General features: G+C 51.2%; 3 protein-coding genes across 4 annotated transcripts in view; 1 reads left to right on the top strand and 2 right to left on the bottom strand.

The window, feature by feature from the left end:
* Positions 1 to 979: 979 nt before the first annotated feature.
* POLR2F (RNA polymerase II, I and III subunit F) lies at positions 980 to 14446 on the bottom strand. The gene is made up of 5 exons (XM_003419770.4): positions 14315 to 14446; positions 10715 to 10784; positions 7224 to 7354; positions 1616 to 1687; positions 980 to 1168 (listed from the first exon to the last, which is right to left on the bottom strand). The coding sequence occupies exons 1-5, from the start codon at positions 14332 to 14334 to the stop codon at positions 1078 to 1080; spliced, it is 384 nt and encodes a 127-aa protein (XP_003419818.1). The 5' UTR covers positions 14335 to 14446; the 3' UTR covers positions 980 to 1077.
* A 439-nt stretch (positions 14447 to 14885) lies between these two features.
* Positions 14886 to 23754, top strand: C4H22orf23 (chromosome 4 C22orf23 homolog). The gene is made up of 6 exons (XM_023559928.2): positions 14886 to 15154; positions 16263 to 16325; positions 21526 to 21708; positions 22373 to 22504; positions 22707 to 22807; positions 22990 to 23754. Exons 1-6 carry the CDS (start codon positions 15013 to 15015, stop codon positions 23197 to 23199), a joined length of 831 nt encoding a protein of 276 aa, XP_023415696.1. The 5' UTR covers positions 14886 to 15012; the 3' UTR covers positions 23200 to 23754.
* A 22-nt stretch (positions 23755 to 23776) lies between these two features.
* MICALL1 (MICAL like 1) overlaps positions 23777 to 26943 on the bottom strand; it is a 41075-nt gene continuing 37908 nt past the window's right edge. For both annotated transcript variants that reach the window (XM_064283556.1, XM_064283555.1), the window contains exon 16: positions 23777 to 26194. In XM_064283556.1, the coding sequence (XP_064139626.1) occupies positions 26073 to 26194 (122 nt within the window). In that variant the 3' untranslated portion in view covers positions 23777 to 26072. The remainder of the gene's footprint in view (positions 26195 to 26943) is intronic.

Here is a 26943-nt window from a genome sequence, read left to right on the forward strand (position 1 = left end):
CCCAGCTGCTCCTCCCTGTGGGTACTTCTTGCCCCCACCCTGTCCAGGGCACACCATCACCAAGCCCTGCCTCGGGCAGAGGCTACGCAAGCCCTGGAAGGGAAGCTGACCATGGAGGCCCAGGCTAGACTCTTCAGGGAGCCCGCTCTCCCTTCTAGCTGTTGGTGCTAGTGTCTGTGCTCTCCCTGTCCCTCTGAGGGAGGGAGGGAGGAGCCAATGTGACCTGTCTTAACTCAGGTAGGGTAAAGGGAATAAAAAACAGGACCCATTAGCACCTCAACAGTAGAAGGAGGGAGAGCTCCAGCTGATTTAATGTAGACCGTGACCCCTGGAGCCCTTCCCTGCCCACTGTCATCCTGGCACCCATCCCAGTCAAGGCCTCAGAGGACTGGGGGAAAGGCTGGGAGAAGAGGGTATGGGTGTGGCCAACCAGAGAGGTGGGCCCAGAGGACGGTATGTGGGCAGTGGCCTGAGCAGGAGTGGGGACAGAGGGGGCAGGCAGGTGCTCCGGCCCTGCTCCAGCTGTGGAATTGCCCAGGAGGGCTCTGCCTGGGGAGGCAGGAGATAGCTTCGTCCCCAAGCTTCCTGCTGGGGCTCTGCTCCTGAAAGGGGATCCGAGCCCATGATAAGAGGCTCGAGGCAGGTCCTTAGGAAACAATGGGTGGCTTGATGAGACCTGCTCTGTGATACTCCTGAGAAGGGAGAAGCCCCTGCAGCCAGTCCCCACTGGAAAGGAAATTGGGGGTTTCCGTGGCAACCAGCTCCCTGGGCACAAAGGCTCGTCTGTCTGCTGGGAAGGCAGCTGAGGTGTCTCCCCTGCAGCAGCCTTTGCTCTGGTGAACCACGGAGATGGTGGGAAGGATGGGGTACGGGGATAAGGGCCCCAAGTGGTTCTTAAGGAGCTGACAGTACGGGGCCACTAGGATAGGTGTGTGCTCTAGGCAATGACAGGAAAGAAGGGGTCACAGACAGCTGGACGTGAAAGGGCTGAAAGGCTGAAGACTTTATTATTTACATGTAGAAAAAGACAGGCGAGTAGAAACTGAGGACGGAGCAGGGGCAGGGAGGCGACCGGGCTCAGTCGGTGATGATGAGTTCGTCCACCCCCCAGTCTTCATAGCTCCCATCTGGCAGGTAGCGGCGAATGATGATGGGGATCTTCCGGGCCCTGTGGCGGGGGGAAGTCACAGTGCATGAGGCTGTGACCCCAGCTCCGCAGCAGAAGACAGGTCACATGGGGAATGGGAGAGAAGAGAAGTCTAAGGAGCGACGTGGAATTGCAATACAAAGGAAGCTCCTGCACCCACAAGTGTGGGACAGTGAGTCTGGGATGGAGGACTGCCATCCGATGCCAGCTGGAAGAGGGAGCCATTGGTCAGCGCCCCCGCAGCAGGGAACAGGTACATCTGACAGCCAGGGGAGGACGTGTCTCAGCAGCACCACCCCTTTGCCTGCCCCTTCTCCCTCCCTGCCCCGTTGGCTGATGCTGAATGAGCTCAGGATCCATGGAATGAGCACCACGCTTCCCTCCCTGGCCAGGACACGGAGGGCATGCAGGGAACCCCGAGACGCCTCCCAGGGCTCTGGAGCAGTGAACTACCACTGGGCGACTTACTTGAGTTCTTTCATGGCGATGAGCAAGGGGTCTGTCTCCCCCTCCAGCTCCACCATCACAGGGGCACACATCCTGTGGGTACAGAGACAGTTGTTGGGGAGACTGCAAACACTGGGAGAAGGCTCAGGAGGAAGCAAGGCTGGAGAAACTTCACTAATAGGGTGGGCATCCCAGTTGTCACCTGGAAAGGTCATTGCCTAGGAAGGCAGGCATGGTGGGGAGGGGCAGAGAGGCACTGTCACAGACCAGCCCCAGTGAGGGCACAAGGGTGGGGGACAGAACTCAATTTTCACTTTCAAGTCAATTAATTTCTCTCTCAATCTCAGCACCCTCATCTGAAAATGGAGGAAACAATCCCTGCCTTGCTGACTCAGTAGTGATGCTAAAATAATCATAGCTAACAAGCAAGTGCTAACTAGGTGTTCTAAGTACATACTTTCTCATTTGAGGAAGGTACTATTTTTATTTCTAAGGCACAGACAGGTTAGCAACTTGCTCAAGGTCACAGTCAGTAAGTGGTCACACAGTCAATGTCACAGTAAGTGGTCACACAGTCAGTGCCACAGTCAGTAAGTGGTCACACAGTCAGTAAGTGGTCAGTCAGTAAGTGGTCACACAGTCAATGTCACAGTCAGTAAGTGGTCACACAGTCAGTAAGTGGTCAGTCAGTAAGTGGTCACACAGTAAGTGGTCACACAGTCAGGGCCACAGTCAGTAAGTGGTCACACAGTCAGTAAGTGGTCACACAGTAAGTGGTCACACAGTCAGGGCCACAGTCAGTAAGTGGTCACACAGTAAGTGGTCAGTCAGTAAGTGGTCACACAGTAAGTGGTCACACAGTCAGGGCCACAGTCAGTAAGTGGTCACACAGTAAGTGGTCAGTCAGTAAGTGGTCACACAGTAAGTGGTCACACAGTCAGGGCCACAGTAAGTGGTCACACAGTCAGTAAGTGGTCACACAGTCAGTAAGTGGTCACACAGTCAGTAAGTGGTCACACAGTCAGTAAGTGGTCACACAGTCAGTATCACAGTCAGTAAGTGGTCACACAGTCAGGGCCACAGTCAGTAAGTGGAAAAGCCAAGATCTGACCCTCATGCACTCCTAACCACTTTTGCTTTAACTCCTCCCATTAAGGAGAAAGATATTATGAAAGTGACAAATGTCTGCTATCATCACTATGCCACATGACATCCATCATGTCAGCTCTCCTGCCAAGGCCCTTCCCCAGGGCCTATCACAGGCTCCAGAGCCCAGAGCCCAAGGCAGAGCATGCCAGGCAGAAGGGACAGCATGTGCAAAGGCACGCCATTCTGACCACTTGAATCCAAGCCCAGGAGCCAGGCCTCGGTGTCCAGCTCTCATTTCTCTCCTAGCTCATCGGAACAACCCCCTCGGTGGTCTCGCACTCCCAGCCTGGCCCCCTCCCCAGCCTCCCCAGAGCGCCTGTGACCATGGGGCACACCTGCTTATGATCCTTCCACAACGCCCATGGCCACCAGGCCACAGCCCAACCTGCTCCCTGCTTGCCTTCCTAGCATCTTCTCATGCTTCTCCGCTGCTCCTACCCCATGTTCCAGCCTCACCAAACTACATAGTTCCCCGGCCACGTCATGCCATTTCCCTACGTGTCTTCTTACAGACTCCTCCTCTCCACAAGCCTGGGACAGGCTCCAGTGTCTCCATTTTGGAAGCCACATGCTGGTCCTCAGGGTCCCGACTCACTCTGCAGACGCATCTCCTGGCACCAGTCTCACTGCACACTACCTAGCTGCTTGAAGTTTTCCACAGCAGACCACATGTGGCTCAAGGCTAGGCCCAGCCCGTAAACCCCTGCTTAGCCCACAGCAGAGGCTCCAGAAACAAGCAAGGAGATGGCGATTCTAGGCCATCTTGATTTTTCCAGCTCAAGTTCACACTAATGGAACCCAAACCTGGCTAGTCATCAGAATTACTAGGCATGTATGCTAAAAATACAGGTGAAGGGGCCTGAGAACCTGCATCTGCAAAGCTCCCCAGGTGATTCTGATAAGCCAGTCTAGTCTGAGAGGCGCTAGTTTACACCAAATAATTCATTAATTTTATTATCAAATATTTTGATTTCTGTTACTACCAAAAGCTTGAAAATTTTCAAAAGGCAGAGACCAAGTATTTAACTTTCCCTACATTCTTCCTCAATAACCACTTAAAACAGCCCCAAAATATAAACCTTCAAAGAGTGGGGTAAGATGCGCTCCTGATCTGCACAGACCATGAGTAACCTGAGGAGCACCCACTCACTCAGCACCTGTGTGCACGCAATGTGTTCTGGGTCTCCGTGACCAGGACCACCTCCTCCACCAGACTGTAAACACGTGGGGGCTGGGGGGTTAAGTCTCTAATCATGCTCATGTCCCCAACAAAACCCTTAAGTAATCTGTCAATTACCTGGGCCTGCACAAATAAAAAATTTTTTTTTTATTTTACGTTGTCAACGAGTGGGCTGATAAACATCAGCCACCAGGTGGTGATAATGACCCAGACTCAAACTTCAAACATAAGCCAAGAAATGCTTGTTCAGTGCATACTAAGTGCAGGGTCACCTGCCAGCTGCTTGTGGTATATAACACACAGTTCTAGCCATCCATGTGGTATGTAACACACGGCTCTAGCCGTCCACGTGGTAGGTAACACACGGCTCTAGCCGTCCACATGGTAGGTAACACACGGCTCTAGCCGTCCACGTGGTAGGTAACACACGGCTCTAGCCGTCCACGTGGTACGTAACACACGGCTCTAGCCGTCCACGTGGTACGTAACACACGGCTCTAGCCGTCCACGTGGTACGTAACACACGGCTCTAGCCGTCCACGTGGTACGTAACACACGGCTCTAGCCGTCCACGTGGTACGTAACACACGGCTCTAGCCGTCCACGTGGTACGTAACACACGGCTCTAGCCGTCCACGTGGTACGTAACACACGGCTCTAGCCGTCCACGTGGTACGTAACACACGGCTCTAGCCGTCCACGTGGTACGTAACACACGGCTCTAGCCGTCCACGTGGTACGTAACACACGGCTCTAGCCGTCCACGTGGTACGTAACACACGGCTCTAGCCGTCCACGTGGTACGTAACACACGGCTCTAGCCGTCCACGTGGTACGTAACACACGGCTCTAGCCGTCCACGTGGTACGTAACACACGGCTCTAGCCGTCCACGTGGTACCTAACACACGGCTCTAGCCGTCCACGTGGTACCTAACACACGGCTCTAGCCGTCCACGTGGTACCTAACACACGGCTCTAGCCGTCCACGTGGTACCTAACACACGGCTCTAGCCGTCCACGTGGTAGGTAACACACGGCTCTAGCCGTCCACGTGGTAGGTAACACACGGCTCTAGATGTCCACGTGGTACCTAACACAGGGCTCTAGATGTCCACGTGGTAACACACAGCTCTAGCCGTCCACGTGGTAACACACGGCTCTAGCTGTCCACGTGGTAGGTAACACACGACTCTAGATGTCCACGTGGTACCTAACACAGGACTCTAGATGTCCACGTGGTAACACACGGCTCTAGCCGTCCACGTGGTAGGTAACACACGGCTCTAGCTGTCCACAAGCTTACAGCCCGGCTGGGAGCCCCCAGACAGCTCCCAGCTCCGCCTTCTAGTTACATCTCTTAACCAGAGGGCATATCACAGAAGGATTTGGACCAAGCCTCACCCCCAAAGAAAGGAAACCCCCTTTTATTTATTAGTGGTTAAACGTCCTCCTCAAAAACGTTTAAGTGCTCCACCACAAAGTGAACTCTGACCTTCAGCACTTGTCACTCAAGGCTTTAGTGACATCTTTCCCAAGCTTGTAGCCCAAGCCACCTGCCATCCTCATCACAATCCACACTTGCTGCCTCCACCTGGGCCTTTGCGTCTGCGTTTCTGGCACCTGGAGTACCTTCAAAACCACCTCCCTTTCCCTGTCCCCGCTTGAATTCTGATTCCTTCATGGGGCTTTCCCAGGGGCCCTGGAATTAGGGTTCTGGGTTTTGGGGTTTTTTTTAATACCTTTCATAAAGCGCGACCCTCATCTCCCCCACAGACTGAACACCTGGAGGACTGGGGGATTAAGTCTTTAATCATCTTCACATCCCCAACAGGGGCCGGCAGAGTGTTTTACTCAGAGTGTTCAATGACTGTTAACTTAATACGACCAGCCTATTTGTTTGAAAAATCGTTTATGAATGAGTTTTTCCCTGCTGGGCCATTTTTAGCCTAGACCAGCACTGCCCAATAGAACACTGTGATGACAAATGCCCCATGTCTGCACTATCCAATGTGGCTAGTGTGACGGAGGAACTGAATATTCAACTTGATTCAATTTGACTTAATTTAAGTGGCCACATGTGGCTAGCAGCTGGCATATAAGACGGTGCGGACCTAGAGACTCCTTACCCCAGTGGTGCCAAATGTCATCATATGGAGTGTTGCTAATTTCACCCAGAACAGCAAGGAGTGCGACCAGGCTGGCAGACTTCTATGGCTGCAGAATGGGTGAGAAACACTGTGGCTGCCATAAAACCCTATACCGAGGTGGACACAGTTGTCATCGGTACGCCCCAGGACCGGAAGAGATAAAGTCTGATGCTGTTTGAAAACTAGGGATGGGATGCCTGCCAGGATTTGACATCACTGCTCCTCCAGCACTCGTGACCCCTCAGGTCTGTACCCCTCCCCCACATACCTGCCATTTCCCACCCCGGCTTATAAGAGCTTTGGGGTGGGGGCTCCTTTCCTCTGCCCTGTGCTTTCCGACAGAGGACCTACTATTAGCATAACACCGCTGCCCTCTCTCGGCCCCCTTACCTACTCCTCCCCAGGGAAGGAGGAGTATTTCACCTGCCAGGTGAGCCTGCGGAAAAACCAGCATCTGTAACCCAGTCTCTTCAGTCCCTGCTTTTTTCAAAGCCACCTGCCTGCAGGGAAGGTGCTTTCTGGTCTGTTCTCCACTGTGCCACGACGTTGACAGGCAGGCTCTGGCCTGGCGGTCGCAGCCTCTGACCAGGTGAGATGCCTCCTGTTCAAAGCCCACATTCTCTGAGCCTCAGACATTTGGACTTCCACCAGTCTATGGTCTATTTCCTGAATCATGTTATCCTTCAACTGGCTCCGGACTTGGGAGAGGACGGGGGTTTTGTATAGAATCCCCAGAACCCCACACTGCTCTGTGCTTCCCCATATCTAGTATCCCCTCTATGTGGCGTGCCCTCCCCACTCCTCTGGGCTGGCCAGAGTCCACCCAGAGTCAAGAAACACCAGAAGCCCAGTGGGAGCTGCCACCTGACTAACCCAGCCCACAATGGCTAGGGCTCTTCTTTTGCCTCATTAACCTGACAGGCAATCATGGAGTTCTGTGTATTTTTTGTGACTTTACTGTACTGTCATTTGACTTCTCAGAAGCCCAGGTGTCATTTCTTCTATAGATCTAAACTCCCTGAGGGCAGGGGTCCAGCACACAGCCTGGCACACAGGGACAGCAACATCCATGTTTAGAATCTGAGCACAGGGACAGTCTGTTTCCAGGGCCTGGCTGGGCAGGATCAGCAGAGGACAGAAAACACACTCACGCAATCTGGAGGGCTCGGGTGCCCAGCACGCGGGCTCGCTCGTACTTGGTCATGTACGGTGTGGTGATCCGCTTCTGGTTGGCCTGCGGTCGCTCCCCAGAGGGCAGGATCTCAACATTCTCCTGGCCCTCCTAGACACCCAGATAGAAAAGAGTGAAAATTAAGTAGCCCTGGTAGTGCAGTGATTAAGCACTTGACTGCTAACTGAAAGGTCAGTGGTTGGAACCTACCAGCTGCTCCGTGGGAGAAAGATGCAGCAGTCTGCTTCCATAAAGACTACAGTCTTGCAAACCCTATGGGGCAGTTCTACTCTGTCTTACAGGGTTGCTACGAGTTGGAATCGACTCAACATTAAAGGAGGTTATCTCCATAACATGGCACATAGTCGATACTTAAAAAAAAAAAGTGTTGAAAAGAGGGAAAATCTCAGGGTGCATGCTTTGGGGAAGGAAGGGAGGGTGATGACGACAATGACCATAGCCATCGCTACCACTATTATTAACGCTTATTACAGGCCGGGAACCCTGCGACTGCCTTGTTAACATCTTATTTAGCCTCACAATAACCTTATGAGGCAGGGATTACAGTCCCCATTTTAGAGGCTCAGAGAGCTAGCTAAATCGGCCAAAGTCTCCGACCTAGTAAAAGGCAGGAATCACAATCAGGATCCAGGCCCGGTGGAGTCCAGAGCCAACTGCCTCATCCATGAGCAAGAGAAGCAGAGGGCCCGGAGATGGGACGGTCCCAGAATGCTGGCCCTATAAAAAGACATCCTGGAGCACAGAAAACAAATCACCCCAAGCAGGAAGCTAGGGACATGCGCCCCAACTTCCAGATAGGGTACTGAATCACTAGGTCAAGTGGCTAGAAAAGTCAGAAGGCAGAATACTTCTGTACGGTAGTGACATATTTAACAATTATTTATTAGGTACAGTTTTATTTTCCTGCCCTGTGCCAGACACTGTCATAGGTGCTGAAAGGGAAAGAGCTTCCATTCTTAAAAAATTCATGGCCTAGCTGGGGAGACAAACAGAGTTTAATAGAAGAGCAGGTGCTATGAAGGCAGCACAGTGTGCGGCAAAGTTAACAAAACGGCGAGGAAACCCAACTCACACTGGAGGTCAGGAAGAGTGTGCAGAGATGAGACCTGAACTCTTCTAGAAGGTGAACAGGAGCTGCCAGGCCAACAAGGCAGGCGAAGGCATTCCAGGCAGACTGAATAGCTATGCAAAGGCACAGAGGAGGGAGAGAACACGCTCGGCTTGAAAAACTAAATGTGGGGTCTGATGCGAGCAAAAGGTGCACATAGCGTCGTAGGCAGGAGGATAAATTCTATAATAAATAAGGAACTAATTCAGCAAATATTTACTGAGAGTTTACCATATGTCGGTTAGTGTTCTAAATACTTGGAATAGAGCAGTGAGTAAGACAGATAAAAATTATTTTCCTTCGACCCCTCTGACAAGGGATCACAATACAGGTTTCCGGACAGAGCGGGAGAAAAATGCAGAACAAAATTCAAATTCACAGAAGAAGACCAGACTTACTGGTCTTACAGAGACTAGAGAAACCCTGAGAGTATGGCCACGGGACACCCTGCTAACCCAGAACTGAAGCCACTCCCAAAGTCCGCCTTTCAGCCAAAGATTAGACAGGCCCATAAAATAAACAATAACACACATGAAGGATGTGCTTCTTAGTTCAGTCAAGTATCCGAGACCTAATGGGTTACACCTGCCCAAAAGCAAAGACAAGAAGGCAGAAGGGACAGGAAACCTGGACAAACAGACGCGGGGACCTCAGGGTGTAAAAGAAGAGGAGGAGAGTGCTGACACACTGCGGGGATTGCAACCAATGTCACAAAACAATTTCTCTATAAATTTTTAAATGAGAAATTAATTTGCTCTGTAAACTTTTTACCTAAAACAAAATGGAATTGAAAACATTCTGCAAACCAACTGTTCAACAGCCATTGCTAAAAACTTACGATTAAATAAATTATATATATATTTTTAATTTCTTTCTCCTACAAAGCTTACATTGCAACGAGATAGGCAATGAACAATATATAGTATAAAAACAGAAAAAAGACGGGAGTGCCTGGGTGGGCAGGGAGTGAGGAGGGGAAAAATGCTGCATTTTTAAGTAGGATGGTCATAAAGGCCTCACTGAGGTGATATGTGGGTATCTAAGGGAACAGCATAAACCAAGGCCCTGAGCCAGGGTCCACCTGGCGTGGACAAGGAATGGCGAGGAGAGAGGTCAGAGAGGGAGCGGTGACCAGAGCATGAAAGACCCTGCGCGGTTTTTTGGCGTTTACAAGAGATGGAAAGACACTGGAGGGCAATTCTGAGCACAGGAGAAATACATTTGACTTAAAAGGACCACCCTGGGTGCTCTGTTGAGAACATTCTGTGAGGCAAGGACAGAAGCAGAGAGACCACTTAGGAAACCCAGAGTAACTGGTGATGTTTGCAGTTAGAAAGATGACTGGCGGCTGAGTGGAGCAAGAGCGAAGGCAGGAAACCAGCAGCGCATTTTCTACAGTAGTGCAAGCAAAAACCAATGAGCACTAAGCCAGCCTGGCGCCCTAGGGATGGAGAATCGGAGACAGGTCTGAGCTATCTCTAGGAGCCTGAATCAACAGGGCAGGGATGGGAACGGGATCGGAAGGATGGGGGACGTTTCTGACTCAAGCGATGGGTATTTGAGTGCCATGCACAGAGAAGAAACCCAGGAGGAGGGGCTTCAGCTCCCCAGTGGACAAAAGGGAGCAGCACTCTCCCTCTGCCAGTCACACAGGAAAAGCCCTGTTTTATTCGTGGAGCTAGGAAACCATCCACCTAGTTGCTGGTGGTAGTCATCCTTGTCATCGCCCACCTTCTCAAGCCCATATCCAACCCCCCAAAATCCCTCTTTCATCTGTCTTCTTCACATCACCTCACCACCAGACCCCAAGTCCACGCCACGGTTCTCTCACTGGAAGTCCAGAGTTCCCTAATTGGTCTGCTTTTACTCTTGTACCTCTCCAAGCCATTCCTTGCTCTGCAACCAGAAGGTTCTTTCTAAAATGTAAACTGGATCATGCCACCCCTCCCAGCTCAAACCCTGTCAGTGGCTTCCCATTGTGTTTAGGCTACCAAAACCCTGCCTGATGTGGGCCCTGCTGACCTCTCCCCGCTGTTGTCACACCCGACAAAGCACCTAGCACACAGTGAGCATTCAAGACTTTATTGAATGAAGGAAGGTGATGTTTTACCCATCAGTGAACTAACTGCCCCAGAAGTCATGGACTGTGGACCAGCTGGACAAAGGTCTTCAGGTCCACCACGCAGAGCTCCTCCACCACCCAGAACCAGTACGCTGCTCCTTCTAACTAGGGATGCTTGTGGCATGGGCCCCGACCACGAAGAAGAGGCAGATGTATTCAGGCACCTACCTATCACCTGCAGCCTCAGCTACAGAGGCGGGGGCCCGTGCTAAATACTGACCTCCTCGGCGTTCTCCAAGTCATCTAGCCCTTCGTCCTCCTCCACATCGTCAAAGTCGTCACCATCAAAGCTGTACAGGAAGAGGCCAGTTAGAGCGTCAGTTACTAGAATCAAAGACAACAGAGATCAGTGTCCTACCCAATGTCTAAGAGGTGCTCAGTAAGTGTCTACTTAATAAATCAATCACACTTCTGTTCAATTGTACTTCCTCCATCTTCCCACATCAGCCTCCAGATTTTGCTAGGACGCACTCATCATCAGTTTCCCTCTCCACGCGATCAGTCCCGTCAGCGTGTAAACACGTGCCTATTTCCCCATCTTAAAAAACAAAGCAAACCTCCTACTCTTTTCACTCCACGCAGGGCCCTATTTCCATGCTCCCCTTTGGAGAAAAATCCCTGAAACAGTTGTTCATCCTCAGTGGCTCCAATTCCTCTCTTCCCATTCTGTCGTAATCTCACTCCAATAAGACTTTCAGCACACCAACCCGCAGCTCCATCAAAAGGACTCCTTTTAAGTTCATTAATGACCTCCATGTTGCTAAATCCAACGGACAATCCTCATTCTCATTTACCTTGACCTGTCAGTTGGCCCATTAGACCACTCCCTCCCCATCGATACATCTCTTCGCTTGACCTCAAAGACACTTCACTCTCTTGTTCATGCACCTCACTGACTACTCCTTCTCACTCTCCTTTGCAGGTTTCTCCTCTTCCTTCTCACCACATATCTCTCAGTTTGTTGTACTGTAGTGGCTTGTGTGTTGCTGTGATATTAGAAGCTTTGCCATCAGTATGTCAAATATAAGCAGGGTCACCCCTGGTGGACAGGTTTCGGGGAGCTTCAGACTAAGGCAGACCAGGAAGAAGAACCTGGCAGTCTACTTCTGAAAAAACTGGCCAATGAAAACCTTATGAATAGCAGCAGAACATTGTCTGATATAGTGCCAGAAAATGGGCCCCTTAGGTTGGAAAGTACTCAGAATATACTGGGGAAGAGCAGCCTCCTCAAAGTAGAGTCAACCCTGCTGATGTGGACAGAGTCAAGCTTTCGGGACCTTTATTTGCTGACATCATGCTTGGTAAAGTAGAGGGTCAGAGAAAAAGAGGAAGACCCTCAATGAGATGGACCTACACGGTGGCTGCAACAATGGGCTCAAACACAGCAACGAATGTGAGGATGGCACAGGACCAGGGAGTGTTTTGTTCTGTTGTACACAGGGTCGCTGATTTGGAACCAACTCAATGGCACCTAACGACAACCTCTTCCTCCAAGCACTCATGTTTGGAAAGCTCTAACACTCAGTCACTGGCTGTATCCTCTCCTGACACCTACCCTCCTGGTGATCTCACCTATTTCTTAGCTTTGAATCATATATATTTGCAGACAACTCCCATATTTTTCTCTTCAGAATCCTCTTCTCTACCCCACACATTCAATCCATGACAAAATCCTCTTGGCTCTACCTTCAAAATACATCCAGAATTCAACCACTTCTCACCACCTCTACTATCACCCCAGTTCAAGCTACTACCTTTTCTCACCTAGATTACTGCAATAACTTCCCAACTAAACTCCCTGCTTCTATCTTCGACTCCCTACAGTCTATTACCAACACAGTAGCCAGAGTGATCCTTATGAAACCTAAAATCCTATCACTTCTCTGGTCACAACTTTTTGATGGCTCCCCATTTCAATCAGAGTTAGAGCCAAGTCCTGACAGTGGTCCACAAGTTTATATAATTTGGCCTCCTATCACTTCCCTGACCTCATCCTCTACCACCCTCCCCTTGCAGGAGCCACACTGCTGGCCTCCTGACTGTTCTGCACACACTCCAGGCATACTCCTACCTTAGAGCCTTTGCTCTAGCTGTCCCATCTGCCCAGTGGCTAACACCTTCACCTCCTTCAACTCTTTGTTCAAATGACATCATCTCCACAAAGCCTTCTCTCGAGTAACTTTCCTATTTAAAACTGAAACCTACAGTCCTGCCCCCAGCTCTCTATTTTTACCATACTACTTTCCACCTCCTAACACACATTTACTTACTTAGCCTGTTACCACCGTGCTTCGCCCACCCCTTCCCCAATTCATTCCAAGCTTCTGGAATAGAGCCTGACACATAAATATTTGTTTAATAAATAACCCAATTCAGTCAAATTCAATATGACATGGATAAAACAGACTTCGTGACCTCAGTCTCTCACATCTGCCCTCTTCACCACTATTCTTGATCTTGGGATCATCCTACCACACCCAAAGAAGATAATAACAATCCGCTCTTTCTTCCAGGTTCTCTATCATGGCTGGAAGAACCACCCCAGTTCCTCAAGCTAGAAAATGCTCAACCTCCATCTCTCCTTTGCACCCACATCCTATCACCAAGTCCTGTCAACTCCATCTCCTAAAATCTCTCTGCACCCTCCTCCCTATTCCATGGTCATAATCTAAATTCAGGTCTCCATCCTCTCCCAGTTTATAATTTTGCAACAACTTCCTAACTGGTCTTTCTTTTCCAATCCGACTCTCCAAATCCACTCATCACAATGTATGCAAAGTATCTCTTCTAAAAAGAAAACCTAACTGTGTCGCCCCACTGCTTAAAACAACTCAATGTCCCCTCCACCTCAAGGATCAAGAATAAAGTCTTTAAAAAGGCACAACCACCCTCAATCATCTGGTCTTTATTGTCTCTCAGCTGCCCCTTCCTGACATGTTTTGCTTTCAGAACACAAGCTGGTTTCCCAAATTCCCCCCACATCACACCTTGTCATGTCTCTGTTCTTTAGGATACATTGTTTTCTCTACTTGCAAGGCTCTCTGCCTTGTCCACCAGGCCAATTCTTAGTCACATTTCATAGCCCTTCACCACCTCTGTGAGGTCTCACCAGCCTCGCCCCTCCGGATTATTCCCTGCTACATACTTCTACTGCTACCCCATATTATCTCTTCATGGGCCAGTTTCATCTCCTAGAAAGCAGTCGCCTGCAGACAGGGACTGTGCCTAATTCACCTCATATTCCCAGTACAAGGCACAGAGCCCAACTCAGTGGCAGTCTGTTGAAAGACACCTTATTCACTGAATAAGGTCCCCCAAGCCTGGGCCTTTCTGTGTCTACCCTCCGGCCTGGTCTGTGCTCCTGGTTTTCGGCCCTTCCCTTCTGCAGCTCTGCCAATCCCTCAGTATCCCCTGTCCCCTCAGACACTGTCCCTAGACCCTAGCTCCTCAGTCTCTTCCAACTCAAGCCCCCAGTATCCCTGTCCCCTCAAACACTGTCCCTAGCCCCCAGGACCCCAATATCCCCATCCCCTCGGACACTGCCCCTAGCCCCCAGGGCCCCAGTATCCCCGTCCCCTCGGACACTGCCCCTAGCCCCCAGGGTCCCAGTATCCCCATCCCCTCGGACACTGCCCCTAGTCCTCAGGCCCCCAGTATCCCCGTCCCTTCAGACACTGCCCCTAGTCCCCAGGCCCCCAGTATCCCCGTCCCCTCGGACACTGCCCCTAGCCCCCAGACTTCTCAGTCTCTTCTGACCCATGCCTTCGCTTCCCCGTCCCTCCCTAGGTTCCCGCAAAGGCCACTCCGCTCCTGCACTCACTTGTCCTCGTTGTCTGACATAACGTCACCGCTGCACAGACCCCGCTCTGCACTCCACGGCCGCACGAGAACACACAAGCAGCGCGCCTCGGCCTCCCGCTGCCACCCGTACCCTGCGCCTGCGCCGTGACCCAGAGGCAATCACTTCCGGGAGGCTGGCCAGTGAGTCAATGCTCATGCGCCGAATGGCTTACGCACGTTACCATGGTAGCCAGAGCCGCTAGGTGCCGGCTCCAGTCGCAGAGATCGCAAAATATTTCTGGGGGGCTTCTGCGTCGGGTGCTGCTGCAGAGTCGTGGTGTCCGTCTCCGGGAGCTCACCCGCCGCTCTCAGCAGGGAGGGGGCACCCAGACACGTCTTCCTTTAGGGTGAGATTTCAACTGGCACATCACCCCATGGGTACTGCCGGGACCACGGCGATTTTAACGCTCCCTTTCTCCCGAGGGGACTTCCCTGCCACAGGCGCTGGGTCCCAATGAGGACTCTGTGTGTGTGTGTGTGTGTGTGTGTGTGTGTGTGTGTGTGTGTGTGTGTGTGTGTGTGTGTGTGTGTGTGTGTGTCAGGGTCGGGATCGGGCACTGTCGCGATATTTACTAGAGTCATCACGATTCTCCTGCCACCCAGATCCTCCACCTACTCTCCCAGACTTTGGGTGGGGTTGGGGGCAAGGAAACAGAGACTGGGACTAGGAGACAGGGGATGTGTTTCATTGTGTCTTTCCCTACTCAGGGCCCTCCCATGACTTCCCAGGAGAGGCTGGGGACAGTAACCAAAAGAACGGGGTTCTGGCGCTGCCCCCAGCCAGCCGCTTACACCCCGGGGACCTGCGAACTGCTCAGAGGTCAGTGTGTTGAAGGACACGAAGAGACAAGTGGTGGTAACTGTTAACCTCTGTAACTCAGTTCTCCCCTACATGACCTGTGGCTTAGTAATGGCGATTTTCATTTTACAGATGGGAAGTCTGCCCTACAGCTAGCCGGTAGCCAAAAGTCAAAGAGCTAAGAATTTTTGAGTAGGTAACTCCTGTGCATTCTTCAGATCACACTTGCAACTTCCTCAGGGAACCCCCCCCAATACCACCACAACAGAAGCACCTGTTACTGCCCTCACATCATCAAATACCTTTGTCTTCATTGTGCATAGCCCAACCTGTTGTCAGATATCTAGCTGTATCCGTTAGATTAATGTTCATCTCTCTCTAGATCATTACCTCCATCAGGGCAGGGATCGTGCCTGTTTCGGCTCACTGTTGGAGCTCCAGCTCCTGGCTTAATGGATACTTGCTCGTACATTCACTCAACAATTTTTTAAAGAGACCAAAATGTCGGCAGTTCGAATCCACCAGCCACTCCTTGGAAACCCTGTGGGGCAGTTCTGTTCTGTCCTATGGGGTCGCTGTGAGTCGAAATTGACTTGACGGCAATGGGTTTGGTACTGCGTGCTGTAGAAGTCCCTGAGTCGCACAAATAGTGAAGCACTTGATTACTAACCAAAAGGTAGGCAGTTCAAACCCACTCGGAGGTATCTCAGAAGAAAGGCCTGGCGATCTGCTTCCAAAAGCTGACAGATTCGAAAACCCTCTGGAGCCTAGTTCTCCTCTGCAGCTCATGAGTCAGAACAAACTTGATGGCAGCTGGGTTGTTTTTGGTTTATATGTGCTTTAGACACTGTTTTAGGCGCTGGGAATATGGCAGTTAACAAAATGGGGGAAAAACAACAAAAAGTCTTGTCCTAATGTAGCTAATCTAGCAAGAGGGTAACAACAAATCAATAAGTTAAGTATCTGGAGCTTAAATGGTGACAAGCGCCACCGAAAAGATGAAACAGGGAAGGGAGAGCAGAGTGTTCAGGTGCAGAATGGAGGAGGTACAAATTTTAATTTAAATAAGGTGGGGTGAAGGCATCTGCCTGCAGCCCAGTAGGCCTCATAGAGATGCTTTATCTTGCAGTGATGATGAAGGAATCCAAACTAACCAGCTTCCAACAGCGCCACATCATGGACACCATGAAAAGTAAGAGGTGGTCAGCAGAGGCCTCCTGGGCAGAGGGGTTTGGGGCCACATTTTATATGCTCTTCTATATTAAGGGTTGTCGTTGTTAGGTGCCGTCAAGTTGGTTTTGACTGATAGCGATCATGTGTACAACAGAACAAGACACTGTCTAGTCCTGTGCCGTCCTCATGATCGTTGCTATGCTTGGGTCCATTGTTGCAGCCACTGTGTCAGTCCATCTCATTGAGGGTCTTCCTCTTTTTCACTGACCTTCTACTTTACCAAGAATGATGCCCTTCTCCAGGGACTGATCCCTCCTGATAACATGGCCAAAGTATGTAGGAGTGAGGGACCTCATTTAAAAAGACAAAGACTATGTAAATATAAGTATAAATATATATATATATATATATATATTAGCATGGTATCTCTGATCCTTGCTTCTGTGGAACTGACCTTGTGGGGCCTTGGTCTTTTCCCTGGACATGGATGCTGGCAAAATGACAAATCTCCTGCAAGTCTGGCTCTAGCCGAGCTTCCCAAGGGGTCACAACCCAATGGAGACTTTCTGACCAGCCAAATAGTCTCAGCACCAACCAAACCCAAACCTGTTGCTGTCAAGTTGATTTTCATTTACTTCGTGCTGTTAGGTGCTGTCGAGTCAGCTCCGACTCACAGCAACCCTACATACAACAGAATGAAACACTGCCCGGTCCTGCGCCATCCTCACAATCGTTGCTATGTTTGAGCCCATTGTTGCAGCCACTGTGTCAATCCATCTTGTTGAGGGTCTTCCTCTTTTTCACTGACCCTCTACTTGACCAGGGTCTGGTCCCTCCTGATAACACATCCAAAGTACATGAGATGAAGTCTCACCATCCTTGCTTCTAAGGAGCACTCTGGCTGTACTTCTTCCAAGACAGATTTGTTCGTTCTTCTGGCAGTTCATGGTGTATTCAATATTCTTTGCCAACACCGTAATTCGAAGGCATTGACTTCTCTTCAGTCATCTTTAGTCATAGTGACCTTATAAAGCAGAATAGAACTACCCCATAGGGTTTCCTCTTTCTTCCTTGGAGTGGCTGGTGGGTTTGAACTACTGACCTTTCAGCCAGCAGAGAGTGCTAAACTAGGCTTAATTATGCTACTAGGGTGCCTCAGTCTCAACACAGGCATATCTGTAATCTGTCCCACCCTGTCACACACATACCATGTGAACTCTCCAAAGGACAGGACCAAGATGATTGGCTGATTCCCACTTAGGAAGAATACACCAAGCCTTCCCACAGCTCACCCCTCAACACAGAAAGCCCAAGCTTACTGGGTGTAACTTAGATCTGCTGGAAGCTATTGCCTTCTCTAAGGAAGGCATGTGCCTACTGGGAGGACACCTGATCAACCACAGAAATGTAGGGAGGGAGAGTCAGAGAGGCAAATACTGGCAGCATCTGCCTTGCACTGGCTATGGGAGGGAGGCTCCATCAGGCCAGTTCGGGGGTCAGATCTGCTTCTTCACCATGGACGAGGACATCTCGGGCCACCAGGGCCTGGTACCATCACTTATTTGAACCACATAATTCAGTAATCTACTAATAATGTGGTGTCAACTCTAGCATGACAAAGGAGCCCTGCTAGTGCAGTGGTTAAAGCGATTGACTGCTGACCAAAAGGTTGGTGGTTTGAAACCACCAGCAGCTCCGTGGGAGAAAGACATGGCAGTCTGCTTCCATAGAGATTTACAGCCTTGAAAATCCTGTGAAGTCGCTGTGAGTCAGAATCGACTTCATGGCAGTGTGCGGGTAGCATGACTACAGAGAGAGTGTGCTAGAAATTCCACTAAAAGTAAGTACTAAGGACTGGGTCTGCCCTGTTCACCACGGTAGCCCCAACACCTAAAACAGGTGCTCCGTATTTACTGCATTGGTGGTTAGCCCCACACCCAAGTACCTGGTTTGCCTGGTTTTATTCTCCTTAAAAAGTTTTCCTTTCCCCCCAGCCCTCTGTTTTTTATCGGAATAAAATATACACAACATAAAATTTGTCAAGAGTACCCAGGCCATGGTATTTTCAGTCGCAACATACGCATGCCAAAGCTGGACAATGAATAAGGAAGACCAAAGAAGAATTGACGCCTTTGAATTGTGGTGTTGGCAAACAATATTGGATATACCATGGACTGCAAACAGAGCAAACAAACCTGTCTTGGAAGAAGTACAACCAGAATGCTCCTTAGAAGCAGGGTTGGCGAGACTGCATCTTACATACTTTGGACATGTTGCCAGGAGGGATCAGTCCCTGGAAAAGGACATCATGCTTGGTAGAATAGAGGGTCAGAGGAAAAGAAGAAGACCCTGAATGAGATGGATTGACACAGTGGCTGCTCAGTGGGCTCAAGCATAACAGTAGTTGTGAGGATGGCACAGGACCGGGCAGTGTTTCATTCTGTGGTACACAGGGTTGCTATGAGTCAGAACCGACTGGAAGGCACCTAACAACAACAGTTCAGTGGCATTAATCACACTCATGGTGTTGTGCTATCATAACCAGTTTGTTTCCAAAACGTTCTCATCACCCTAAACAGGAACTCTGTAACCGTTAAGCAGTAACTCCCCATCCCCCCATCCATGGTAACTACTAACCTACTTTGCTGTATGCATTTGTCTATTTTAGATATTTCACATAAATGGGATCATACAATATTTGTCCTTTTGTGTCTGGCTAAATGTTCTTTGAAAACAATTTCTTCCAACCTTTGGTGTTGAAGTCGGGTCTCTTCTAGAATCCCCTCTCTAGATCTCTCCACTTAACCAAATCCTCCTGGTTGTTTTGTGGCTTAGCTCAGATTCTGTTGCAAGCCGCAAATCCCGCTCCTTCACCTGAACTCCCACAGTTACTCAGGCCATAATTATTTGCTGAAAGGCCCAGAGAAAGAGGTGGCATTTGGCACTGGACAGGAGAAACAGCGAGGGCATGGGAGGGACATTCTGGAAAGCACTGTATCTCTTCAGAGAAGAGAGAGAAATCCGCTCATGGCCTCGGTGGAGGGTGAGAGAAAAGGAAAGTAATGGCAGCTCCGTCCTTGACTCCCTTCCGTCCTGGACTCCTCTCTTTCTCCCAGACCCGGCATCTGGCTGGTCAGCATCCTGTCTGCTTCACCTTCACACCAGATCCTGACACTGCCCACCTCGCCCCACCCTCACTGCGACCACCCAGCCCAGGTCCTCATCGTCTCTCCCTGACAGGTCTTCAGTAGCCTCAGAACTGGTCTCTCCGCCTCTGCCTTTGGCCCCCTACACTGTGTTTCAGCACTCCCCTGTGCAAAACCCTCCAAGGGCTTCCTGAGTCACACACAGTAAAGGCCAGTCTTTCCAGAGGCTACAGGGCCGTGCACTGTGTTGCCCTCCATGCCCTCTGACCTCTGCCCCCACTGCGCTCCCCTGCCTTCTGGCTGCCCTCAGATGCCCCAGGCCCATTCCCACCTCAGGCTTTTGCTCTGGCTGTTCCCTCCATCCAGAGTGCTCTTCCCTCAGATACCTGCACAACTGGCCTCCTCACCACTGTGGGGTCTTTTCACAGATGCCACTCTTCGTGAGGCCTGCCCTGGCTACCTCATTTAAACTTGTAAACCCCGCTATGACACTCCCTCTGTGCCATCCCTGCACTGTCACCATCTACACAGATAAGTTAGCTGCCATCAAGTCAGCTCTGACTCATGACAACCTTACGTACACCAGAACAAAACATTGCCCTGTACTGCATCATCCTCACGATCATTGGCATGTTCAAGTCCATCGCTGCACCCACTGTGCCAGTCCATCTCACCGAGGGTCTCCCCTGCCCTCACTGGCCCTCTGCTTCACCAAACAGGATGTTCTCCTCCAGCGGTTGTTCCCTCCTGATGACCCGTCCAAAGCAAGTGAGTCAGGCAGTGTTCTGTTGTGATCTGTAAGATTTTCACTGGCTAATGTTTGGAAGTAGATCACCAGGCCTTTCTTCCTAGTCTATGTTAGTCTGGAAACACCACTGAAACCTGTCCAGCATGGGTGACCCTACTAGTATCTGAAATACTGGTGATAGGGCTTCCAGCATTGCAGCAACGCACAAGCCACCATAGTACGACACACTGACAGATAGGTGGTGGGTCACCATTTAACATATGATATGTTGTTATTGGGTGCTGTTGAGTCGATTTTCAACTCAGCGACCCCATGTGATGCAGCAGAACTACCCCGTAGGTTTTCCAGGCTGTAATCTTTACAGGAGCAGATCACCAGGTCCTTCCTCTGTAGAGCAGCAGGGTACATTCAAACCACCAGTCTTTCAGGTAGCAGATGAGCACTTAACCATTGCGCCACCAAGTCTCCTTAACATACTTGTAACATACATGTTGTACTTATTTTATCATCCTCGCCCCCTACCCCAGGGAGGGGCAGGACTTTGTCTTACTAACACTTCATTCCCATCGTGCTGAGTGGATGATAGGAGGCTGGAAAGGCAGACAGGGGCCAGATCAAAACAGTGGATCACGCTGCTCTGAGCTGGGCTTTACAGCGATTGAGAGGAAGGGACAGTCAACCAGATTTGAGGTGACACATCTGGCTGGCCTGGAGGAGGAGCATCAGGGGCTGCAGCGGTGGGGGTGGTCAGCAGGAGGGACAGGTGTCTGTCACCATCCAAACCGTCCCCCCCGCCCTGGGACCAAACAGGTTTCAGGAATCAATCCTGTAGAAATAAAAGCACCAGCATGAAGGCTTGATGAACAAGGATGTTTATTGCAGCATTGTTTGAAGTAGTAAAAAAAAAAAAAAACCTGGAAACAACCTGAATTTCTAAAAGTAGGAGACGAGTTGAATAAATAATATATGCATTCTAATGACTAATAGCTATAAAAAATAATAAAAAGATGGATTGATCTGGAAAGATGTCCCTGATAAATTAAGTGAAAACAGTCTAATATTGAATATAATATAGTATGATCTGGTGTTTGGGAAAAAACCATATAGTGCACATCTGTCTTTGACCATGTTTGTATAAGCATTGAAAAGCATGGAAAGGGACCACCAAATTGTTACCATTGCCACTAGGAGAAGGTGGGTTGCAAGAGAGCAGAGAAGACTCTTCAGTACTGTTTGACTTATTTTAAGACACAGGTGTAGTTTTTATAATTGAAACAAACAAAAAGAAGCCAGGCAGACCCCCCACCCGACTCTGCCTTCCCCAGGAGGAGACCCACTGCCTCTGCACTGCAGCCCGACATTCAGCCAGAGAGTGTCCCCCACCAAGCAGCCGACCTCAGTCATCTACCTGCCTCCCATCCTGACTACCCGGCCCCACCTCCGGCCTGCCAGCATGTGCCAAGCCAATGGGGCCTACACTCGGGAGCAGTTCAAGCCTCAAGGCACCCGTGAGTGAGGGCCGGGGGAGCCTCTCCGACCTCCCTCCTGGGTTGGAGGGGAGAGGAGAGGGCAGCAGCGGAGCAGGTATCTATGGAATCAAATTCCCAGGCTTTTTACACTAGTGCTTTGAGCCTTGGCACATTAGCTTGGGGTGCGCAGGGCCCAGGCGAGACAGTTGGGCGGTCTCGATCCTCTTTTCCCAGACCTCCCTGATGTACAGCCGGCCGTCAGGTCTTGCAGCCCACTGCTCTCAAGTGCACGTTGTCCCTCAAATCCAGAGCTCCTCTGCACTCCCGCCCACTTCACAGAGCTGTCCCTCTGCTTCCCACTTGGCACCTGACCTAACATTTGGCCCAGAGCCCCCTAACAACTTTCTGCAGCCCCTACATACAGGCCCCCACTACAGGCATCGCCGAAGCCCCACGCACCTGAGTGGTCTTGGCCTTGCTCTGCACCAAAGCCATGTGGAGGTTTTGACAAGGGTCTTTTCTGTTCTTTCAACCCCTTCCGATCTTGACATGACAAGCTCAGGTGCCCCAGGGTAGAAAGTGTTGAGTCCGAAGAAGCCCTACCCAGGTTACTCAGGCACCCTGGAGCCAGCATGCCCAGTTGGGAACAGACCATGAATGGGGCTGCTTCACGCCTTAACAAGGCCATTTCTGGGCCCTATAGGAGATCTGGAAAAGGAGAAGCGAAGACTCCAGAATATCTTTGCCACCGGGAAGGAGCCAGGGGAACGCAAAAGGAAGGCCCCTCCAGTGCACCAGGAGGAGCCAGCCCCTGACCTGGACCGGTTTGAAGAAGGTAAGCCTGTGGGGGGTACAAACAGGCTGGTGGAGGGAGCATGTGGAGGGGCCCAGAATCCGGTGGCAGGAGGTCTCTGTGGGTCACCGAGTGAGAAACACCATTTGACTACAGAGCCGCTTCCCCTCCCAGAGAGACCCCACTGCCCCCGCCACCCCCCACAGGAGCCTGTGAACACTGGTGGCCTTTCTCTTCTGTCCAGTGGTGAAGGAAATCCAGGAGAGGAAAGCATTCCTGACTGCCATGGAGGCCCTGGGGCAGGGCAGACAGTATCGGGGAATCATCCTTGCTGAAATTTCCCAGGTAGGAGAGACCACCAGGGCCGTGGGGAGTGGATGCGCCCACCACAAGTCAGGGCAGAGAGGAGGTGGGTGGAAATAAAGGGTCAGCAGTAGCCACAGGTTTCAGAGGTCATGCTTTAGGCTCAAACCTGCAGTGGCTTAAGTCCCTACCCCTGATGTCCAGCTTTCTGACACCCTTTGCAGAAACTACGGGAAATGGAAGATATTGACCAGAAGAGGAGCGAGGAGCTCAGGAAGGCTCTTACCACTGCTTCATCTGTCTCAGGAGACAAGAGCAGGGTCACTCCAACCTCGAGCACCAGAACCCACCCCTTGGCTGAACAGGCTCATCCCCCAGTCAGCCCCCCAAACTGGCCTTCAGCCATATTAAATGGTAGCATCGCACTCCCCTAGCCTAGGGTACCCTGGGCATATCCAGTAGCCTAGAAAATGGGCTACATCTCAAAAGAATGAGCGGACTCCTCTGACACTGGGATGTTGGGTCAGCTGCTGGAGCCTCCAAGAGACACATACGTACACATATTTAGTCTTTTCTAGAAGAGTCCTACACGTTGAAAGCCAGGCTAGCTTTCACCATCCTGGCCATGTGTCTAAGGACATTCCAGTGGGCCCTCTTCCCACCCCCAAGCCTCTGTGCGTCCTGCACATCAGTCTTCTGAACTCTGGAATAAATACTTCTTCCCTACTTGCCGTAGGACCTACTTAGTGGACTTCTTATAGTCTCGGGCAAATGTTTAACTACAACGATTAAATGGCCAATAAAACACGTTGAACATAGGTCATTACACACACCTCTGTTTTCAGAGGGATAAGGCATATTTGTTCAGGGAGTTGGAGTTTTTTAAGCACAGGTGGTCTCTGGCTACGTTTGCATGTATCAAGTGGAAATACCAACATGATTAAGCACCTCTGGGCACCTGGGCCAGGCTGTGGAAGACACTTTTGTTTTACTATCTCAATAAACCTCTTCATGGCTGGAAATTCCTGTGAGAACTCAAGCTCACCAAGACACTATGACCAAGGACCTACTTGGGATCAAAAATTGCTTCATGGCTTTCCTCTGAACCCCCTGCCCACAGAAAGAAACACAGAGGGGTCAAGGGATCAGACTGTCCTAGTTTCTGACACATACCTCTTCCAGTATTCTGTCATCTTCCTGTCCCCCAAACCACCAAGAGTTTGGAAATTCCAGCCACCCCTCCTGGACTGTCTCCTGCACCTGGAGGGCCTCCCATCAGGTGGGTCCCGTAACTCAGCCTAACCCAACTTTTAGTTGGCAGCCACCAACAGATGGGAGGGCCAGGTCAAGGGCTGTCTCAGGAACATTCCACAGACCCAGCAAGAACCTGAGGGCAGGGGGCGCAACAGGACGGGGTCAGCTGGCCTCCACCTTGAACACCCCTCCACATGGCCCAGAGACAGCAAACTGGAGAACTGAGGACAAATTCAGCCCACCCTTGACAACCCCATATCATCCTGCCCTTGATTTAATTTCAAATTTGTTGCTAGCACAAATTTCACACACAAAAACCTCGATTTCTGGCTTCTTTTGAAAAGTGGAAAGATCTGGTAACACTGGGCCCACACTCCCGTAGGCTACAGGTGACTTAAGCCAGGAACAACTTACCCCTTTGGTTGTAGCAAAGGTACTCCAGTTCACCCCAGTTCCCACCCGTTTTGTCTGCTGACACTGCGACAGCCTGTTGGACACCGTCCATCCAGTTACACCCAGTCGGTTCATGTATGTTGCCTGCCTGGCCTCTGGAAGGCCTTTGAGTTGGGACCCCAGCTCCAGGTCAATAGACACATTCAGAAGATCACCAGGGTCTACAGAGGTGCGGGAGCCCCCTCTCCCTGCAAAGAAGGGAGTCCTGCCCAGTGGCAGGCAGTGAGGGCTGAGGCCCTATCAGTAGACAGCCCCAACATGGCCCCAGACCCTCCTGGGCAACCAGAGATGCCCAGCCGCAAAGCGATACGAAGGCAGGAAAAGTCTGACCTGGCCGAGGGAAAAGCACCACGTGGCGCAGGCAGGGTGCTGGTAACAGCAGCTGTCTCCATTTATTGTTGGTGAGGAAAATCCTAGTGCATTAATACAGTACTGTCTTTTCCCAGAGGCCTATTGAGGGAAGGGGCCCTAGAGGTGTCCCAGAGATAGCTTATGACAACAGTGCATCTACCAAGGGCTACTGGGCACGTTCCCTGTGGGGAAAGGTGGTTGTCCGCATTGGCTCCTTCTCTCCTGCAGCCATCCCAGACGGGGGAGAGAACTGACAACAGAGGAGTGTGAGGAGACAGGCCAAGGATGGCCACGCAAGGGGAGGGGCCGCTATCCTAGACCTGGGGTGGTGGACCTCAATTAGGGACCAGACCACAACGTGTTAAAGAACCACGATTAGCACCTACTCGAAGCACGCCCTCCCTAAGCTGATGACCCGGGAACTGCAACTGGACCTCCTCCCTGAGGCCCTCCCTGATGGCCACAGCACTAGGGGGAGCCAGAGACGGCCCACCAGCTCCAGCATGGCCATCACAGCCCTGTGTCCCAAGAAGTGAGGTTTCCATGAGATAGAGGAGATGAGATAAGCATCTCCTAGGACTTTGAGGACAGAGGGAGGCATTTGCCTGTCAGGTCCATTCATGTGTGAAGACACAGCACAGATCCTCATAACCAACTCAACTCCATAAATAGAGCTCCCGAGTGAGAGAAACCCAGACTCGGGCTGGGGTCCCAAAGTCCTGCACTGGGAGGCACGATAGGGGCCGCCCAGTGCTGGGGCTGGGCAGGAACCAGCAGCCAGTGCATCCAAGAGGGCAGACCCCTAGAAGCGGAGACCCAGACCAGAGGGCAGGCATCAGGGTTGGGGGAAGGGCCTTCCGGTGCTGAATTTTGATGGCTGAGAATACCACCTGGTATGGAAGGAAAGAGGGACTAAGGGGCGCTTCTTCCACCTCAGCGGGGGCTGGGCAGAGCACGGGGTGGGCGTGGCCAGCCATTACCCCTCCCAGGACCCTGCTTGCTCTTCAGATCAGTCACAGCATCCAGAGTCCACGGAACCTACTGGGCAGGGTGGAGCCATAGCTGCCTGGGGCTCAAAGAAGAGGGAAGAACATTCTTTGGCCCAGACCAGCCAGAGGACCCTGAGGAGGGGGAGGCTATCGCCCAGAGGCTCCCTCCCCAGAATTCATCTTTCCTCTCAGCTGCTTCCCACAGCAGAGCCAGGGATGAGCCAGGAGGGTGGTGTCTGTCCCCAGCCACTCCCACGCTGTTAGCTCTTGTCCCCAGGGGACTTGCTCTTGGTATCACGCTTGTTTCCCAGCAGCTTCAGCATCTTCATGGTCTTGAACTTCCCCTTCTTCTTGCCTTCGGTCTCAGCCTCCTTCTGGAACTCTGCAAAAGAGAAAGAGGAGTGCTTAACAGGAGTGGGGGGCGGGGGAGTCCTTCCCAGGCAGGCCTGGGGACAAAGGCATGGGAGAAACCACCAATGACAGGGGCTCAGCCCAGCTCCACACCTCCTCTCAGAGGCGCCCTTGGCCAGTGACTCACAGCCTGTTTCTTCATCCACAGAATGGGGCCATACCCCATTCTGAGTTTTGGCAAGAACCAGGAGACAAACATAAATGACAGCACTCTGGGAACTCTGAAGCAGGGAGTAAGTGCATCTCTAAAAGGCGCCTGCTGCCCTGGACTGGTACTCACAGCTCTGTGTGTTGCTGAGGCCGAGCGAGTACCAACTGTCAGAGCTGGAAGAAACCTCTGGGGACCGTCTGTCCAAGCCTCTCATTTTATAGACAGAAAAAACATGGTTCTTTGAGATGGACTAGCGCCAGCTAAGTACTTTACATAGCTGATTGCAGGGCTCCTCTGCACACCTCAGGTGGCTGTTATCATTCCAATTTTGCAGGTAATGGCGGCGGGGGGGGCGGGGGGGAAGGGGCTGGCTCAAAGTCACCCAGCTCATAAGTGGCAGCACTGAACAGGAAATGGAGCAGCCTGACTCAAGTGTCCTGATTTAACCACAAGATCACGGAGTCACTGGTGGAGATGAGATGAAAACCCAGGGTTCCTGACACTCTTCAGTATCCCAGGCACTATTCATGCCCCTGCATGAGCCCAAGGACAGCTGCAGAGCTCAAGAG

Source organism: Loxodonta africana, chromosome 4, assembly GCF_030014295.1.
Source record: "Loxodonta africana isolate mLoxAfr1 chromosome 4, mLoxAfr1.hap2, whole genome shotgun sequence".
Lineage (NCBI taxonomy): Eukaryota > Metazoa > Chordata > Mammalia > Proboscidea > Elephantidae > Loxodonta > Loxodonta africana.

Bases quoted from the DNA above. Each gene is read 5' to 3' on its own strand.
- POLR2F (XM_003419770.4), bottom strand. From the start codon at position 14,334: ATGTCAGACAACGAGGACAA. The intron at 1,688-7,223 runs GTGAGTGTGTTT...CTGTACCCACAG, and splicing joins ACCCGAGCCCTCCAGATTGC to GATGTGTGCCCCTGTGATGG. The intron at 1,169-1,615 runs GTAAGTCGCCCA...CCCCCGCCACAG, and splicing joins ATCGCCATGAAAGAACTCAA to GGCCCGGAAGATCCCCATCA.
- C4H22orf23 (XM_023559928.2), top strand. From the start codon at position 15,013: ATGTGTTTCATTGTGTCTTTCCCTACTCAGGGCCCTCCCATGACTTCC. The intron at 15,155-16,262 runs GTCAGTGTGTTG...TTTATCTTGCAG, and splicing joins GACCTGCGAACTGCTCAGAG to TGATGATGAAGGAATCCAAA. The intron at 21,709-22,372 runs GTGAGTGAGGGC...TGGGCCCTATAG, and splicing joins GTTCAAGCCTCAAGGCACCC to GAGATCTGGAAAAGGAGAAG.